This window comes from Choloepus didactylus, chromosome 4, assembly GCF_015220235.1.
Source record: "Choloepus didactylus isolate mChoDid1 chromosome 4, mChoDid1.pri, whole genome shotgun sequence".
Lineage (NCBI taxonomy): Eukaryota > Metazoa > Chordata > Mammalia > Pilosa > Megalonychidae > Choloepus > Choloepus didactylus.
In genome coordinates this window covers 12,695,279-12,714,927 of record NC_051310.1, presented here as the reverse complement: position 1 = coordinate 12,714,927, position 19,649 = coordinate 12,695,279, and the positions used below count along the sequence as shown (strand labels likewise).

Below are 19,649 nucleotides of genomic sequence, written 5' to 3'. Positions count from 1 at the left end.
CTGGCGGTGTAACTGGCTCCACACAAAGGGGAGCTGTTTTCAGTGGAGGCGACGTGCTTCTGGGCCATCAGCATCTGGATCTCCTCCCTTTCCCCACCATATGGCTATAGAAGGCAGAACCTACCTCCCTCTTCGGAAGCCAAAAGGCCACAGAGGCACTTCCTTCCCAAGCCCCCAGCAGCTGGCACGGGGCTGGGACCCAGGCTTGGCAGCCAGACGCTCCAGCCCAGGACTTGGAAGGTGGAGCGAGCGACGCTGAGAGAGACACGGGGGAGAGCTTATTCCAGGGGCTGCAGGGGTGGTGGCGATGTCTCCCAGGGACACTGGTGTTGGTGCCAGAGCCTGGCATTCCTGAGTTCCATCCCTGCTTCTCCAGGCCGTCAAGCATCCTGCGAGCTTTTCGGCATCCTTACAACACATTCCTCTTCTGTTTAAATCAGACAGGTTCCATTTCTGCTGCTTATCATTAAGAATCCCAAGTGAATTACACTTTACAGTGAAGTTTTACTATCCATGCTGTTGCATCAAGCAAGCCACGGGATTTTTTTTTACCCAGATTCATTGGTGAAATCTAATGAAAAGGGAGCTTTGGAAATTTCCACCCTCTACAGCCACCCCTACTCATTCCTGAAGGACATGAAGCCGAGTTCAGAACACAGAAAAATCTAATTTAAGTTTAGAAAGTTACAGCAAAGAAGGGAACACTTTGTAATTTTTTCCCCCTGTCTCACTGAACCCTTTTTCCCATTTGCTTCTCTCATATTCTGAGCTCCAGGTGACAGCTGTACATTCTGTTTCCCATACTATTATTCAAAGGAATGAAAAAGAAAAAAAAAATCAGCTAAGTTCTGAAAATGTGACAGCCAGTCAGCTGCTGTGCCCTGTTCTTGACTAAATGTCCTGCAAAGTTTTAATCCTGATGAATGTGACCATATCCCAACAGATAAATTACCTGAGTAGTTTCTGTTAAATTTAAACATAGCTCAGTTTATCATAGCAGAGTCCCCTTCTCATGCTTCTCTTGGGATCAGCACTAAAGCTTCAAATTATGCCCCTTTGTAACAGAAAAGACCTGGGTTAACAAGACGCGTTTCAAATACTTACATTGCTATCTTCCAAAAACTTAAGTGCTTTCGCTATGTTGTTCAACCGAAAAATACGATGGGAGGAGGATTTATATTCATGCAACTATAAAACACAAGAAACAACAAACAAAACAAAAATAGGCACGTTAAAAATGCAGAAATGGGGCTGCCGTGCGTGCTTTTCTCTTTCTTTACTTTTTCACCGTAATTTCAGGAGAAAGTACAGGGCTCACAGCTAACACCCACCTGGGCTGCCTCCAAATCCACGTGTATTTATGCATCTTGGGAATTACAATTACAACTGTGACATCAGAAGGCCCTCAAAGGTTGTCCGTATTTATGATACTTGGGACTTAACTCACTTGAGCTGGTGAATAGGGAGAACCAAAGTGTGTTAAACAAGGGACAAATTTGTCAAATTTTTCTCTCTGACCCAGCTGCTGACTTTTTATATTCCTCACTTCTCCAGAGACCTTCAGGAACATTTTCTCTTCGCTGCCCTGATGCCTTTTGTCAGGTCAGGGAGCATCAGCTGTAAGCATCACCACACAGCTGCTAAATCATCCAGCAAGTACCAGATGTTTCTGTTTTCTAGCCAAGAGCTTTGTGGACAGTTATTTCAGGTAAAAAAAAAAAAAAAAAAAAAAAAGGAGGAGGAGGAGGAGGAGAAGAAGGGAGACTTGGGAGAAGCTAAAATCTGAAAACACTAGTTCTACGTACTAGGAGCGCAATCCAACTAGACTTATTCTCAATGGAAGCTCCTCAGTGCTCTCTAGGTGGGGATCTTACATCACAAAGCGAACTGTGGGTGTTGGTGTCAGGCCGAGCTGATGGGAAAGTCAAGGCCAGCTCTTGGCTGGGGTGTCTCACCACCCCCACCCCACTGAGTGTGCATCAACTCAGGAATCAAAGACTCCCAACCCATGCCCACCAGGGGCATACAGCTGTAGACCACCCTGCAACAAAATGGGGAGGCTGAGTGATGGGAACACAGAACAAGGGACCAGAATACACTTTCTCAGGAAGCCTTTTGGGGACCATTCCACTGGCTTACTGGAGACATGCTAAGAAACCAAATACTTTTTTGACTACAATGGATCCAACCTTCCTTAGAATCATGTGCCTTTGCACACACGGTCCCATTGGAAGGCAGTGAATCAGTATGTCCCATGTTGCTGCTGGGAAAGCAGAGGTGGGATGGGCTTTCAAGATTCCAACTACGTTAAGTCTCAGAACAGAAGTTGGGGATACGGTTTGGTCATGTTGTGACCTCATTGTTACCCCTTTGGATTAGCTACAGTGGATCACCTCAGACAAATCAAACGCTTGACTTTAGAACAGGGCTTCTCAGTCTCAACGCATGGGCATTTTGGGCAGGATCATTTTGCCCCATCTTCCCCAAGGGGATGTTTGGTAATATCTGGAGACATTTGTGATAGTCACAACTGGGGGATGCCATTGGCATCTAGTTTGTAGGCACTAGGGATGCTGCTAAACATCCTGCAATGCACAGGACAGTACGCCACAACAAAGAATTCTCCAGCCCAAAAGGTCAACAGAGCTGAGACTGAGGAACTGCTGTATGTGTAGGGGAGAAAGAGGACCAATGCATGCAATGGCCATATGTGACATGGAGAGGCTTGGCTCAAGTCCAAAGTCAAGTGAATGTCAAGATCAGCTAGTTGGGCTAAACTTGAGTCAGACTATCATGGCGAGCATGTTCTGGAAGCCAGCAGTTCTGGTTTTAGCCTCAGGGCTGATATTAGAATTTTGTTGGTATGAGGACTTTATCCTCAATCTTCCTGATTCTTAGCTGTCATTCCAGTTAATAGAAGGGCTGCGTAAGCTAAACTTTATCTAGTTCCAATCTTTAGCCATATCAGACTCACAGAAAACACTGGACTTTTATTTACTTACTAAAATAGAAATGTGTACTACACATAATTGTGTCACTCTTAGACATTGATAAAGGAATGTCAGACTTCAAAGTTCCTGGTTATAGGATATATGTAGATAGATAGATAACGGGGAAAAAATCTTCGACAGTGTTTTCCTTTGCATTTTATTTCTTCCTGACCTTTTTGAGACATACATACCAGATTTTGCCCAGACAGGACTTCTAACAAAGCCATTAGGATTTTGCCATCTTGTATATCAACGAATAAATCTTTAACTTCTAGAGGTGGGTTGCACTAAGGAAGAAGAGGAAAGAAAACAGCTGATTAATGACCTGTATATCCACTAAACTATTTCAGAGATGCAGGTTTCAGATCGAGACAAGACTTCCAAGCATTCAGATCTGCCTACAGGTAGTAAGCCTGTCCGAGGAGGTCATAGGAGGCTGTAAGCCTGTCACATTGGAGGGCCGGATGCCCGAGCAGTGGACACAGAGCCACCTGCCAGGGGCGCCGTGGAGGAGATTCAGCATCAGGTGGTCAGCCGAACAAGGACCTGTGGGACCCTTTGAACTTGAGATCTCAGACCACAAGATTGGGTAACATCCATATTTCTCCTTAAGTGTAGAAAGAAATGGCATGTCTTAATTACAGCCTTTGGTAGAATAAAATAATTCTATTAGGGATCACCTGAAATTATCTGGTGCCAACCCTTTGCTTCAGATTTGGGGGAACTGAGGTTCTAAGAGGCTGGTCAGGCATGTGGTCAAGTAAGCTCTTGGGCCCATTTCCTGCTTCAGGCCACACTGCAAGGACACGACCCTTAGGTCAGACGCTCTTGGGTCTCTAGTCTGATGCCAGCAGGTTCCCTCCCAGCTCTGGCCTGGCACAGGGTCTTGCATGAGCAGCCTCCTGAGATCCCTGTTGTCACTTTGACAATATTTACTCCTAGTCTGGAGGTGGTGGGACCCTTGACAGAGGAAGCCAGGGAGGTGGCTGGTGTGTGTGCTTTGGTTGGGGGCAAGGGGAGGGGTGTGGACAAACAGCTGGTGGGCAAACAGGGGGCTTGGGGGTGGGAGGGAGGACGCTCCTCCACCCTCAGGCTTCCAGGTCTGTTAGGAACCCAAAAGGCTGAGGCCAATTTCTATGTGTATGATGTGTAAGTACTTAAATTTATTATTTAACTACAAAAGTAGTACAGGCTCTGGGTTATTACATATTCTCACAAACATTGAGGATTACCAATTTAGTAGGCTGAGCCCTCGATCTCGGGGCTTGCCCTTATGAAGCTTGTTACTGCAAAGGAGAGGCTAAACCTGCTTATAATTATGCCTAACAGTCTCCCCCAGAGAACCTCTTTTGTTGCTCAGCTGTGGCCTCTCTCTAAGCCCACACAGCAGGTAAACTCATTGCCTTCCCCCTTACATGGAACAGGACTCCCAGGGATATAAATCTCCCTGGCAAAGCAGGACATGACTCCCGGGGATGAACCTGGACCCAACATCGTGGGATTGAGAAAATCTTCTTGACAGACAGGGGTAAGCAAAATGAAACAAAAGAAAGTTTCAGTGGCTGAGAGATTTCAAATGCAGTCAAGAGGTCACCCTGGAGGGCATTCTTATGCACTATATAGATATCTCTTTGTAGTTTCTAGTGTATTGGAATAGCTAGAAGGAAATACCTGAAACTGCTGAACTGCAACCCAGTAGCCTTGATTCTTAAAGATGACTGCATAACTACATAGCTTACATGGTGTGACCATGTGATTGTGAAAACCTGGTGGCTCATACTCCCTTTGTCCTTTGCATGGACAGATGAGTAGAAAAATGGGGATAAAAACTAGATGAAAAATTGGGTGGGATGGGGGTAATGGAATGCTTTGGGTGTTCTTTTTTACTTTTACTTTTATTCTTATTTTTTGGGGAGTAAGGAGAATGTTCAAAAATTGTGGTGATGAACGCACAACTACATGATGGTACCGTGAACAGGTGATTGTACACTGCGCATGATTGTATGGTATGTGACTATATCTCAATATAACTGCATTTTAAAAAAAGTAGTACAGGCTTATATAACAAATCAAACTAAGTTGTATTAAAAAAAATTAACCAGTTGAATGCCACACCCACCCCCTCTGGAGAGAAACCACATTGAGGTGTATATTGAGATGCACATTATCCAATGCATACCCTTCACTGAGAAGCAAGGGAGTCACATGCACAGGAAAATCCTGGCTCTGCCCTCACCAGGGGCCTTGGCCTTGGGCCTGAGCCACCTTGTCTGTGAGGTCAGGTTAGGAATCTGACGCAGCTCAGATGCCTGGGGCTAGGATGCAACAACTCAATGATGCGCCAGCCTTTCCAGATTAATATCAACAGAAAAACCCAGCCTCCTCTGAAGTGGCTTCCTTCTGGCTGAGCTTGGGAGCATGGCTTAGGAAGGCATCTAACTTGGAGAGATACATGTAATGGCCTCAGGGTGAGTAGGAAGACGTTTCATGGTGAGCTGTGCTTTGTCATCTTCTCTGCCCCTCCATCTCTTCCTGGGATCCCTGAGGCAGCATATGACATTCCCAGCCCCAGGTCACCCAGGCCCCGGAGAAAAAAGGCACTCCCCAAACAGGACAGGTGTGCGAGTGGGCCCTGGTGGGAAAGGGGCAGAAGCCTGGCTTGCCTTTCTTGCTGGGCCAAGGCTTGGTGTGGTTAAACCTGGTGTCCACCAGGAGCTTGCTGGGCTGCTGGAATTTGATGGTCAGATGCGCCAGCGCAGAGATTTGCAAACTGGGTTCCATGGAACCCAGCCTTCATTGGGGTTGATCCCACTGCACCCCCTTCAACAGGAGAGGCTCAGCTCTTTCTGGCTTTCATTTAGGGCTCTAGGTAAGACTGCTTGAAGACAGGTTTCAGTGGATTAAATGAGCTTGAAAACAATTCCTCTAAGCCAGAGTGGTCAGGCCTTGCCGCCACAGAATCTGGGGGAGCAGGGCTCAGGAAGCTGCATTTTTAAAGGGACCCCAGCCCAGGCATAAATCCTCTGTTTACCTCTTGGTACTGGGCCTTTGACAATGTTGGTACAGGCCGCCGAGGAGCTACCTCTGCTCCTGGGTATGACGGGGGGCTGTGGGTGTTCACAGATGGGACAGGATTAATGGGGGGTGGGGAGTGCCCCCAAGGCCCGGGGTAAGGGAGAGGGGTAAGGTAAATCCCAGAAACACAGTGGGACTGAGGTCCTGCCCCCTTTCTTCCAGGAAAGCATCCTTCCCGCCCCAGCAGCCTTGGAGGGTCTGTGTTTTATTTTTTATTAAGGAAAGTGGCATCTCCCCACCCCTTATATGAGCCCCCTTCCCCACAGGTACATAGAAAAGGCTTTTGCTTCAAGGACAACAATGACTTTGTACCAAAAGGCAAAGCATTTTCTTTGCCAACTCCCAACGCGCCCAGAGCACATTCCCCGCCAGGCAGGATGGGGTCGGGTTACTGAAGCTCTGGCGGAAACGTCATTCCCGTGAACGCCAGGCAGAGAACACGAGACCTGAGCAAAATTGCCCCTGAGAAACAGACTCACAAAATTTCCAGTTAGCAGTCCCAACCGTGGCCAAGCCTTATTCGGAGTTAAACCTGAAGAATAATTTCCACTGCCAGCTCCCGAAAGGGCCTCCGCAGGCAGCAGCAGCCCCAGCCCCGTCAGACACGGCTTTGGCCCAGGTCTCTCCCGCGATGTGGCAGGAGGAGAAACTGAAACGGCTCCAGTGAAAACAGTCCTGGGGCCCAGAACGTTCCACGGGCTTCATGAGATTGGTATGACCAAATAAACAGCACCCCCAGGGTTTCTTCATGAGCTAAGTCGTTTGGTAAATTAAGGAACTTTTTCAGAAGCCAGAGACTCAGTAAATATTTCTGACAGCCTTCAAATTGCAGTTAAGCCCAATCCACCAAGGAATTCCCGGGTTTCCTTTACATGAAAAGCTGTTCTTGAAAGTCTCAAGGTTGGAAACATGGCTGTTAATCTTGCCCTCTTTATTAGGCATCGGTTTCAAGTGCTATCAGATTTATCTTCTGGAGTGGGCACTACCCACCTCCCCTGAAAAGGGGTGGGAGCACGGCCAACGAGAAATCCTTCATCTGATCAGCGCCAACCGAGGTTCATTCCCAGTGGGGAGGGGATGCCTGGTGTTTCCTTTGAGCATTTCTGTGTTTACTTTTTCATTTAGAAAAACAATGAGAAATACTCCATGGCTGTGCACCGTCCACCAGCAGGAATTTCCAGCTACCTTGACGCACGTCAGGCATTTATTTAGGTGTTCAGTGAACTCAGGTTGGGGAATGGTTTTCCTTTTTCCCAGAAATAACACTTTGCTTTACGAACACTGCTGAAAATACAACAAGAGTCAAAACAACTGGCAGGTGATATATAATGCTTCCCCCGTGATACACAGAGTCACCGGAAGAGGGCAGGGTGTCCTGCAGTAAGTGGCTGGATTGAGTAACCCAACCCATTGCACAGGTGAGTACAGAGAGGTGGGTGGTCACCTGCTTGCTAGGGAACTAGTATAGCCCCACAGGCAAACTCTGTGAATTAGAATTTCAGTTAAGAGCTCCACTTCCTAAAAGCCCTAATTCTTTCCTCTGTTTTCTAACCAGATCAATTATTTCCTCTGAAGAACCTTTCTTTTTTGTTACCTAGAAGTAGTCCCATAGTTACTCTAGTACCTTTTATGAAGAGGAGAGAAGAAAAAATATATATGTAAATATAATATATATATAACCTAAACCCAGTAAATAAGTGAGGCTATTGACTGCATATGTTTGGAGAACCACATAGTAGGAGATAAGAAGTGAAGTGAGTAAAAATGAATCCCAATAAATCAGCTTTCCTAAAAAGAGAAGGACGCCCCCTCCTCCCTCCAGCCTGGGGAGTTTGGAATCCACAGCCTTGCAGGCGAACCTGCGTGTGAGGAGGCTGGGCGTCCGCACCTGCTCAGCCCTTTCTCCCTGCTCCGTCCCCTTCTCGACCAGGACCCTGGCCCACCGCTGCTTCCAGTCTTTGGGCTCATTCACAGGAGGACTTGGTTCAGCAGCTTTTGTTTTACGGTGTGTGCATGAAGCTGGCAGACAAAATGCAATTCAACCACTGGCCAAAGAATGTTAGTTAAAAAAAAGTGTTGGGGGCACGGGAAGGACAGCTAAGTTTATGACCCAGAAGAACCCACAGAAAAAGTTCTGTGGGATTTCAGGAAACCATTCCATTCCTCTGTGCCTCTGTTTCCCCATTTCTAAAAGGCGGGGAGGGCAATGTGGGTTGCTGTGAGGATCAAAGGAGACAGCCTGTATGAAGCACTGGGCAGGAACTTGAGGCAGAGTGAAGGGGCAGCTAATAGGATTAATTAATAGCAATATTCGATGATTACACAAGGGAATGTGGCTCTGTTAAAAGGTGGCGAGAGTTCTTGCATAATCAATCAAAACACTTGCAAATGGCTCTTGAGAACATCCCTCCTGAGTCAAGATGATGGAAAGCCCACCGTCCCCCCCTTCCTCCCCACAGAAGAATTGGGGTACTCAACAAGTATCCCCTAACGTTTGCTCATTGATTCCTATTTAAAGATAGGACTTCTCTGTTCCCAGCTGGACTGATAATGCCAGGAGGGCAGAACCACCACATCTCAGTCTCATTGACCTCCCTGTTCCCAGTACCCAGCCCAGTACCCTGCAGTGAGAATGCACCCAATAAGTATTTACACAAACAACAGCAGGTAAGAACACAACCTTTCCCCTCATTGCTCTACTGAACTGCAAACTCAGCTACAGATGAATCCATCCCTCAACAAAAAAAAAGGTAAGTACCCTGCTTACCTTTTCTAGATGTAGATTTATCCACCGAGTAAAGGTCTTCTTCTGCACATTTTCCCTTTCAACTGAAAAAAAGACATGCCGTCAGCAGGGTGAAAGAAATAGGTGCAAAATCCCAACCTGCCCGCTCCAAGGGCAGATCCCTGGAGGAGGGCCTGGGAGGCCCGGCGGGTCCCATATGAGAACAGACTCCTTCCGAGAGGGGGCTGGCAAGGGGCTCTGGGACCCAGGATCCATTTAACCCACAAATTCAGACACACGGATAAAACGGTCTACAGAACGGAGTACGAGCATTCGGGCATTTGACCAGGTTAAAAAAGCAACGGTCAGAAATAAGAATTAAAACCACATGGCGATGCTACTGCCCACCCACTGCACGGCAGGGAGGGGTCTGAGGAGGTGGCATAGAGGAGAGGCGGGTTGGGGTAGGGGGGCCAAAATTTGGAATGGGCCAGAGTGTGGCAGGAAGAATCGAATGGCTCAGGGCTGGCCTCTGCACTCCATCCTCTCCCAACCTGTAAGCTGGAGTTGGGCCTCATCTCGTTTTGTATGACGAGGATGGGGAGGCAGCTGGCAGTGCTCAGGCTGGGTAAGGAAACCAGCGACTCTGCGTATCATGTTCTATGCAGTCCCTGGCACAATGGCTGCTACTTATTATTATTATTATTATTTGTTATTGTTTTTAAAGGCAGGGAAGATTTTGCACCCTCCAGGAGCATCTGCAACAGAGCCATGGTGGGTATTAGACAGAAACTGATACTGCCTCCAGGGCAGAGGATACCCAGACAGGTTTTTTAAGAAAAGATCTTTCATTGTCAAGGGCAACTGCCATTTGCCAAGCACTAATTGCATCCCAGGTGCTTTGTTCACATTAATCTTTAAACCTTATAACACCCGTGCCAGGCAGGAACTACTATTTTGCAGACAGACAAAATGGGGCACACAGAGGTGAACTTGACTTGCCCAGGACATCAGCTGGAGAGGGGCAGAGCTGGGAACCACACCCAGGTCTGTGCAGCCTGCATCAGCCAGCTCCCTGGAAGTGGAAGCAGGGGCCCTGGGTTTGAGTTCCAGCTCTGCCAATTATGGCCGAGGAGAATGCAATCATACTAAGAATAGTCATAATAATGAAAACAAAAAAGAAATCCCGAGCATCTGCTATGCAGCAGGCACTGATCTAAAGCAAATCACATGCGTTAACTAATTTCATCCCTCTGCCACCCTCTGCAGTAGGTAGTATGTTTTGGTTTCTTTGACTGCACAAGCAAATACCATGCAATGGATTGGCTTAAACGATGGGAATTTATTAGCTCATGGTTTCAAGGCTAGGAAAGTCTAAATCAAGGTGTCATCAAAGCAATGCTTTCTTCCCAAAGACTGGCATTCCGGGACTGGCTGCCAGTGATCCTGGATCCCAGGCTCGTCTGTCACATACGAATTCACAGCGGCCTCTCCTGGCCTCTTTCTTCTCTTCTAGGTTCCGTTGACCTGTGGCTCTCGCTCCCTATGGCTTTCTCTCTCTGTGTCTGAATTTCATTTCCACTTATTAAGGACTCCAGTAACAGGATTAAGACCCATCCTGACTGAGGTGGGCCACACCTTAACTGGTCCTGCTTACGATGGGCTCACACCCACAGGAATGGGATTACATTTATGAACATGTTTTTCTGGGGTACACTGCTCCAAAGCACCACATTCTATTGTAACCTTCAGGTGGGCAAACAGAGGCACCAGAGATGCTGTAGCTCACGCAAGGTCACAGTTAGTAAGGTTGTCATTCCTGTTTTACAGATGAAGAAACTCAGGGTCAAGGAATCAATATGCAGCAAAGCTGGGACTCGGACGACACCCTTGTCACTCTGGATTCTGTGTCCTCTCCCTCCTGAGCTCTGGCATTAACTGTCTCGGTGCCCGAGAGGACAGGAGAGTTTCTGTGATGGGTCGGCCTCCCCGGGTGGGGTACCTGGCGGGCTCCAGCAGCAGCTGCCTCAGCTTCGAGCTGTCAGACCCTCAGGAAGCTTCCTTAAAATGCCCGAACCAGACAACTATTAAATTACTAACTTCTGGATTTCAACATGTTGGAAGCACACATCACATATGTTTAAAACCATTTCACATTTTCTCTTGCAATAAGAAAATGAGAAACAATTTATCTCCTGCGGTGGGAGAAAGCTACAGTTTTCGGTAACAACTATGAGACTTTTTCCTCTCAGTCTCATTATTAGGTAGACAGTGGTATCCATAAATCAAATTTTAATATTGTGACTTTCAATCTTTTTAATTGAAGAGCAAGCAGACAGTAATTATGCCCATAAACTGCTTTTCTCTCCATTTCCCTCTTTTCTGCAAGAGAAGGTCATTGGCAGCAGACATAAGAATTAAAAACATAATTCCAGTAAACTGTGCTTTGTGGATAGAGAGGAGGGAGAAAGCAAAAGAAGTTGATAGAAATGAGAGGGAGCTGGGAAACACCTGGGAGATCCATGAGTCATGGAAGACTTGGGGGCCCCCTATCCCAAGCCCCATCTGAGACTTCTCCGAGTCTGCACATCCAGATCTGCCTCATTCTCTCTAACGGCTGCAGCGTTATCCATAGTATGAATGTTCCACTGTTTATTTACCATCCCCCGCTGATGGACACTTAGGCTATTTCCAGGTTTTCACTATCAGCAGTGCAGCAACGAGCATCCTTATATAATTATCCTTGTGCATGGTTCTTTGTGCAGACGTATGAGTGTGTTTCTTACTCCTGACAACTAAAAGTGGAACTGCTGGGTCTTAGGGGTAGGCACATTTAAAATTTTAATAGCTACTTCCAAATTGCCCTCCCCAAAGGCTGCCCCGGTTTATACTTTCACCCTCAACTGTCTTTAAAGAAGTTTATGGGGGATTGTAAAGTATTTACACACACACTTTCAAACACTCAGGCTGGTTTCTCTATACAGTTTCAGAGGGAGCAGAGAGAGTCCCCTGAAACAGAAGTGCATTTAGTTACAGCCTGAGAGGACCCGGGTTGGGCTGTTAGTGCAACTGCACTGGAGGGTGTGATGAAGAGGTGGGTGTCAGGTAGCCTGTACATGTCTCATCTGCCCACCCAGCCATCCATCCATCCCCATCCTCCCAGCAAGTATTTCTTCAGTGACTGCTACATGCACTAGGCCAGGACCTGTGGGCAAAATCAGAGATGAGGAATTAAGTATCCACGGAATCCACACTCAAAGAATTCATGGCCAAGCAGGAGAGAAAAAACATGGATGTCACATAGCACATATGCCCGAGAAAGGAATTAGAAATTCCGTGTGCTGCCAGGGATGGGAGGGTCACCTCTGACCCCAGGGGGCAGTCCTCCAAAGGGCCTGCAGTGGACACCAGGTGGAAGTGGGACAAGGAAGGGCTCCTGAAGGCAGACCAGACTCTGGGCTCTAACTTGCCCTGATTCGGAGCTAACCTCTGGGTGGCTTCACTTCCATTCTGGCCAAAACCATTCTGAGCACAAACCAAATGGGAGGGACAAGGTGACAACCAAAGGAAATCAGGGGACGGAGACCAAATGACAAATGAATAGCAGGTAGTCACCAAGCGGGAATAGGGTATGGACACCATATTCCCTGGCCCTAAAACTGGGACGCCTCACATGAGAATCTGAGGCGCCCCAGAACATCCGCTTTGGTGCCTTGCCCTTCAGCTGCACAACCTTGAGCAAGGTTACAACTTTTAAAATATCTTTGCCTCGGTCTCTTCTCTGCAGAATGAGGATAACCACGCTTCCCTTGCAGGACTGTTTTGGGGATTAAATGAGATCACCCCGAAAAGCATCCCCAGTAGCTCTCCAAGAAGGTCAGTCCCCTGACCCAGTCACAAAGCATGCTCTGGACTTTGGGTATTTTGTCTGCTGTCTCAACACAATGCTCTGACGCTCTTTCATGGCCTTCTCCATTTCAAAATACCGACACCCCCATCCTGCAAGCCTTTTCTACTTCTGGCCTGCCAAGACTCCATAAAGTTTATGTAGTTCCCATAAATCCAATGGCCCCCTTTCCCCACCGCTCCAGCACGTTGTAAAGGGGTAGGAAACCATTTCTCTGGAAGGGGCTGGGCCTCTCCAGGAGTGTTGGTGGGGGCTGGTGTAAGTTTACTGGGCAACAAGAGGGGAGCGGCAGGGCTGTAAAATCGCCATCCCCAGCTCCACCCAGCTGGTGGGGTGCCCGTGGGCCCAGCAGGACTCCAGGGTCTGAGGCCCAGCTCACTGGCTCGATTTGACCACCCCAAACTCCCAAGCCTGACTTCAGCTCCGGGTTTGCCAAATACAGACAATTTTAAAAAGGAGAGTGTGACATTCTGCCTCCCTACAGGCCCTCTCAGGAGCCGGGGGCACACCTAGCTTTGAAATGTTCCACCCCTGCTCCAGCAGAGGGACGCAGGAGCTAAAATAGATTCATTTCCACTTGTGGCCTTCCACCCCCATCTCTACACTTCCCTCCAACCTACTTCCTCCTGTAATATTTTAGATTCTCAATCCTAATGAAAAAGACTTCACAGCTTTTATCTGTATGCAAAAAGTATACACTCATAAAAAATTAAAAGTATAAAGAAACATATTTAAAAATCTCCTGAAACGTAAACCCAGAGATGACCACTACTGACATTTTATTGACCATCATTCCATAACTAGACACACACACACACACACACACACACACAGAACCGATGCACACAGATACTTGTGGATACCACTGCAATGTGCATCAGCAGATGAATCTGTTTCTCAAAGTGTGGCCCATGGATCACCAACATCAAAGGCCTCTGGGTGACCATTAAAATGCTAATTCCTGGACCCCATCCAAAAGACCTACTGACTCACACTCTGGGTTTGAGGCCCAGAAATCTGCATTTAACCAACTTGGCAGGTAACAGTGGTGCAAAGAGTTCGAGAAGTCGAGTCCCAGCAGGAAGGGACAATCAGCACGATTCCTTGAGGTCTCTCCGAGTCACCTAGAGAGCCCCAGTGGGCTCCTGCATGTGGCGGAGGAGAAGGAGCAGGCAGCTTGGAGCCGGCCAGCAGGCCCCGCGACCCACAGGGGGACACAAGCAGAGCTCCCCGGCTCGCTGCGAAGACTCCGTGAGATCTCACATGGGGAGTGGCATGCTGGCACTGGGCAGGAAGAAACAATTTCCTTTCCTTGTTTTTCCAAAGGGTTCTTCCTGATAACGGGGACCTCTGGCCTGGTTTTATTCTCTGAATCCATGCCGTATGGAGGACGCTGATTCTCCTGAGAGGGGCTTTGGCCTGAGAGGACAGCAGATCAGAATTCCCGGAGGGGAGACTTAATTCGTTGACGTCCATCCGGGGGTCAGTGGGAGCATCTGTTCCAGAGAAGGCTGCCTGGGTGGGTCGCAGTGATGGCAGAGGCCTCATCTCTGTGTGCTGGTTTCTGAGCTGCCTGCACAGACGTGGGGAAAACAGGAGATGGAGGGCCACCAGGCGGGGTGGGCTCAGCTGGCGGTGCTCTGGAATGTTCCACAGGGTCAAAGACTTCCAAGTGAGCTGCAAGGCGGCTCAAGGGACGAGAGCTCCCTTTCCCTCAGTGACCACAGCAAAGCAAGAGGAGGAGAGCTGTGCATCAGGGAGCCTCCAGAGCAGGCCGCGAGGCCCGGAAGATGGAGCTGCGGGCCTAGGAACGGTCGCCACCGCTGACTGTGTGCCGAGCACTGAAGCCTCTCAGCGTCCCTATAAAGCTGGTCGAGCACTGTCCCCATTTTGCAGATGAGGTGCCTGAGGCTCTGAGAGGGTAAGTGACTCAGGCACCTGGCCGGCCACTCGGCGGGAGAGCGGGATTTGAACCCGGGCCACCCTGGCTCCAGGTCGATGACACCCCGTGTCCTTGCCCTGGAGATTCCCAGCTTTGTTTGCAGCACCTCCTGGGGGTGTCTCCTCAGCAGGCTGGTGGTCTTGGCCACCCCAAACCCACCTCCCGGAAGCACTCGGCCCACCAGTTTCCCTCACCCCACCCCACACAGGGAACGCCGCCACAGGTTGGAGGTGAGGCCCAGCTCTCAGCCAGTGGTTCTTAACTGGGGTGAAGTTTCTCCCAAGGGACATGTGGCAGGGTCTGGGGGACATCCCTGATTTTGCCACAACTGGGGAGGGAGCAGGGGTCCTATTGGCATCCAGTGGTAGAGGCCAGGGTCACCACTCTATATCCCACACTTCCAGCCCAGGCCCGGGACAGAGAGCCACCTGGCCCAAACGTCCACAGGGGCCAGGCTGGGACCCCAGCTCCAGCCTCACTCCTCGAAGGACACCCCCGTTGCACCTGCCTCAGGCTTCCCTCCTCCCGAGGATGGAGTGAGCCCCAGCAAACATTCGGGCTTTGCCTTGATCAAGGTCAGCTCCCTCACAGGGCCTCAGTTTCCCCATCTGTACCTGCTAATGCGTCGAAGAGCACAGCATAGACTGTCCTTACTACCAGCTCCAATGTGATCTGGGGATGCATGGGTGGGTGGTGGCTATTCTTCAGGTCATCAGGTAGCTGGGGGGGGCGGTTTACGGCAGGTGATGGAGTTTGGGGTAACAGGATGAAGCTTCCACGGGATATAGCATTGGTGGGCACATGGTGAGTGCGTGACAAACACAGCTGACCTTGGGCAAGTTACTGTACTTTTCTGAGGCTGAGTTTCTTTTCTATAAAATAGAGCGGACGCCTCCCTCCTGGTGCTGCTGAAGAACGAAATGAGATCACAAAGCCGGTGCCAGATGCACAAAAGGAGGGCAGTGATCAGACGCCTCTGTCTCACAATTCAGGGCACCTCACTGCCATGGACTGGACCCTATGTGGCTTTTGTTCAGCGAGGCCTTTTCAGGGTCGAGCTGGCAGCAGGGGAGGGTGGGAGAAGCCGGCCTGGCCCCTTGCAGCTGGGTCTGCCGTGCTGGAGGAGACAGCGGCAGTAACAGCCAGGATGGGTGGGTCCCGGCTGGACCCCAGGATGGTGGGGGTGGGCACGGGGGAGTCACACACCCAGGGCTGGGACAGCACGGCCATCTGGGAGCGGTGGCTGGTGGGGTCTCCCTGTTGCCAGTGGAAGGGTTGCTGGAGAGCGAAGGCCTGGGAGGCGGGTGAGCAGGGTGGCGGAGGCCTGCACTCGTCAGTGAGATCCTCTACTGTGTGTGCAAGGGGGAGAGATTCTGCACGCATCTGTGCCCGTGCCCCAAGCACTGTTTCCCATGAAGCGCATTGCAGTACGCAGGGCCAGCACAGTTCCAGGGGCCAGCCACGGTCCCCACTTGGTGACAGTTTCTGGAGTTCCTCTGAAAGCTCCCTGGTGCAGAAATCTCTTGCCACCTTTTGAGACGCTGCCATGTACCTTCCTATCCTTGGCCCCAGCCAACTTCTTCGGCAGTGTGGGAAACCCATTTTCCTCCTTTGGCCTAATAGCCTCATTTTTCTCCAGGGTTCAAATACCCTCCCTGCTTGGCTCACGCTGGCCATGAAAACCTCACTCCCTCCACCCAGCCCATCTCCCATGGATCTTTCTAAATTGGGATGGACATCTCCCCTGGCTCGGGGGCTCTGACAGCCGGGGAGGTGTCAGACCACCCAATGGTACCCACTGCAGACAGCACATCAGAAAGTCTGCACTCGGGCAGCCCCTGCCTGCCTCCCAGCAGCTCCTCAGAGCACCCCTGAGCTGCTGGGCTCCCAGGTACCCCGCAGCACCCCCCCAGAAGACTCCTGCCCCAGGTCCTGGCGCTGCAGGAACCCCCTTGGTGGCTTCACTTCTTTCCCCATCTTTCAACACCTCCCAGAAACACAACCTCATTACATGGGCCCCATGCTGGTTCACTTGAGAAATAAAACTAACAAACAAATTAAATGGCAATTTCTTTTTAAGCGGTGGAGGAGCCAGACTTCAGGCAAACCAGGCCTGAGTCGGTTCCGACTCTTGGGGGCCACTTCCCCGCAGTGGCTCTGGAGGTATTAAAGTCAAGGTCTCCATGTGGCTTTCCACCAGCAGTGATTTCGCATTTAATTTCCTTTGTATTTCCTCCCTGAGTAGTTTGCTCTGACTCAAGTCCCTTTTATCGAGACTTTAGTAATAAAATGCAAAACCCTCCTTGGGACCATGGCCGAAGCAGTGTGCAACTACTACAAATAAATGTGCAGAGGAGCTGCGGGCCAGCAGCTGGGAGAGACCCTCCGTCGCCTGGCTCCTCCACTGCCTTCTCTCCCCAGCCTGGGCCAGACAGGAGATGCACCAAGGGCTTTGGGTGGGGGTCGAGGAACCTGCTCCAGCTGATGCAAACTGGTGGTCTCCCCTGTACGGACCCACAGAGACGCAAATAAAACTGCCAAGCTCCTTCTAACCCAGGCCTTAACTCCACCTCTCTCACAGGTCCCAGGGGCCTCCAATTAACATACCACGGCCTGCCCCATCGTGCCCCTGCTTCTCAGCTGCTCCAAAACACATAACTTGGGGCTCCAAAGAGCTAGTCCCAATTACATAGCAAATTAAGTTTTAAGCTATATATATATATATATATATATATATAGAGAGAGAGAGAGAGAGAGAGAGAGAGAGAGAGAGGTGTGCCTGTAACTAAACTAAAAAATAAACCCGCTCTAGTTTTTTTCTGCACGTGATTCTGTCTAACCTCAGCACTAAACCTCAGCCCACCTTGATTTATGACAGTTGACACCTGCCAGCCATAAAATAGCAGGATCAGGAAAAGGGAGTTTTGCATTCACCCAGATGGGCAACCGAGGGTACAGGACGGTTCCAGGAGGAAGTCCAGGAGGACGCCCCGGAGCGTCCACTGAGATGGAGATGGGGCTTTAGGTGTTCTCCTACAAACCACTCACGTGCCCGACGGTCAGTGCACGGGACCACGGATAATGAGACTCGATCCTGTCCCCGCGGCCTCCCTCTAAAGCCTTCACCAGATTTGAGACGGAAGGATACATGAAAGAGGGGAGGAAGGAAGGGAGAAAGGGAGCCAGACCCCTTTTCTGTGAAAACTATTTACAGCCCTCCCCCCATGTAGACTCCTGCTTTGGAAATGCAGAGGGAGGTTCCTTAGTGGGGGGGCAGGAGGCATCTCCACTGGGGCCGTCACAGCCAGCAAGTCAGGCAGCCACACACACCACCCCACTCCCCACACCCCCGTGGCAGAGACCACGCCGTTTCCTCTCCCCCTTGGGCACAGCCACATGTACTACATTTCCCAGCCTCCCTTGCAGTGGGCAGGGACCATGTGACTGAGCTCTGACCAATGGCATGTGGGGGAGTGTGAGGCTCCCAGTAGCCCACACACAGCTCCCATTCAACCCCCCATGCACTCACTCTTTCCCCTTCTGACCCATGATGCCAAGGACCTGGAGGAAGACAGAGCCCCTCGAGGGAGGGAGTCTGGACTCCTGAGGGTCCCCCAGGGAAGGACCACCCAGGCAGGCTGCCCCAAGGGAAACACCATTGTTGGAGGCTGAGAGAGAAATACATTTGCATTGAGTTAAGCCAGCACCCTTTGGGGGTCATTGAGACAGCAGCCGTTGCCAGTCTGGACTAACGCATAATTGAGTGAGAAGTCACCCCTTGCAAGAGGGGAGGAGGAGGAGCGACGGAAGGAGGAAGAAGTCAACATTACTGAGCATCTTCCACTGTCAGGCACCGCAAGAAGCACTCGACATCCATCACCTCATCCAAGCTCCCCACAGCCTTGATGGGAGAGGGACGCTGTCCCTGGACGCCTTCTGCATGCACAAGGGAACCGAGTCTCAGGGGGGTGCAGCCGAGGAAACAATCTAGCCAGGTCCCTGAACCAAAACTCTGCCCACAGCATCTTGCCAGGCTGTGTCAGTCCCTCAAAAGCAATCGTCTCACTGAAATCCCTTCGTGAAGATCTGTTCCCCGTCCAGGTCAGCGCAACTGCAGGATAAAGAGCTTAAAAGGTTTAGCAAAAGAATTAACTCCACCTCTTGGGCTCGGTTTTTAAGAGAGACAAAACACACACACACACACACACACACACACACACACAACCTCATACAAATGACCTTGATTTGAATCCTCACATATAGCTGCCTCTAATAACACCCCACACTCACCACTCCAACACTAGTGTTTCCACGTGCAAGAGCCATACAGTGGCAAGAATCTCTTAGCATCAGGGTGACCAACTGTCCAGGTTTGCCCGGGACTGAGGGCAATCCCAGGCAAGTCGGGGTGAGCTTCTTACCCTAGCTAGGAGGGTGCTAGTGAGCTCTAGACAGCAGCTGTGTCCCCCACCCTGAGCAGCCATGAGGGACAAAAGGCAGTGGGATTCACAGAGGAGACAAAGACAGTGAAAGGCAAGGCAGATAGATGGCATTTATCTGCTTTAAATGGAAGGGGCAAAACAAACCCTTAAATTCCCATTTACAACTTCCGCCTGCCAACAAAAATGACACCAGTGTGAATTTAAATTCTTATCCTAAGCAATGGACACCACAGGCAGGAGAGGCAACAACTTGAAAACAGGGATGGGGGAAGGCAAGTTCCTGGAGTTGGAACTGTCACCAACATTTCGTGTTAATTAGCGCAAGAGACGAGAGAGGCTGCCCAAGCCGGAGGTCGGGGGAATAAGCTGTGTCAACACGACAAATATGAAAGCTGCGCATGCCACCAACGGTTCCTTCTCGAAACGATTCTGTTTGAAAACAAACAAAAACCAGCTCAATACATAAACCACCCAGATCAGACACATGGGCATGACCACCCACACACACGCACGCCCACGTGTGCTCGCACATGCACACCTTCCCTCCACGCCAAGGAAACTCACCACC

At 50.0% G+C, this 19,649-nt stretch overlaps 1 protein-coding gene across 3 annotated transcripts in view; it reads right to left on the bottom strand.

Moving 5' to 3' along the window:
- CLMN (calmin) overlaps nt 1-19,649 on the bottom strand; it is a 127,170-nt gene that overhangs the window by 36,596 nt on the left and 70,925 nt on the right. For all 3 annotated transcript variants that reach the window (XM_037831951.1, XM_037831953.1, XM_037831954.1), the window contains exons 2-4: nt 8,833-8,894; nt 3,182-3,277; nt 1,105-1,188 (exon numbers count right to left, since the gene is read on the bottom strand). In XM_037831951.1, coding sequence (XP_037687879.1) covers nt 1,105-1,188; nt 3,182-3,277; nt 8,833-8,894 — 242 coding nt within the window. The remainder of the gene's footprint in view (nt 1-1,104; nt 1,189-3,181; nt 3,278-8,832; nt 8,895-19,649) is intronic.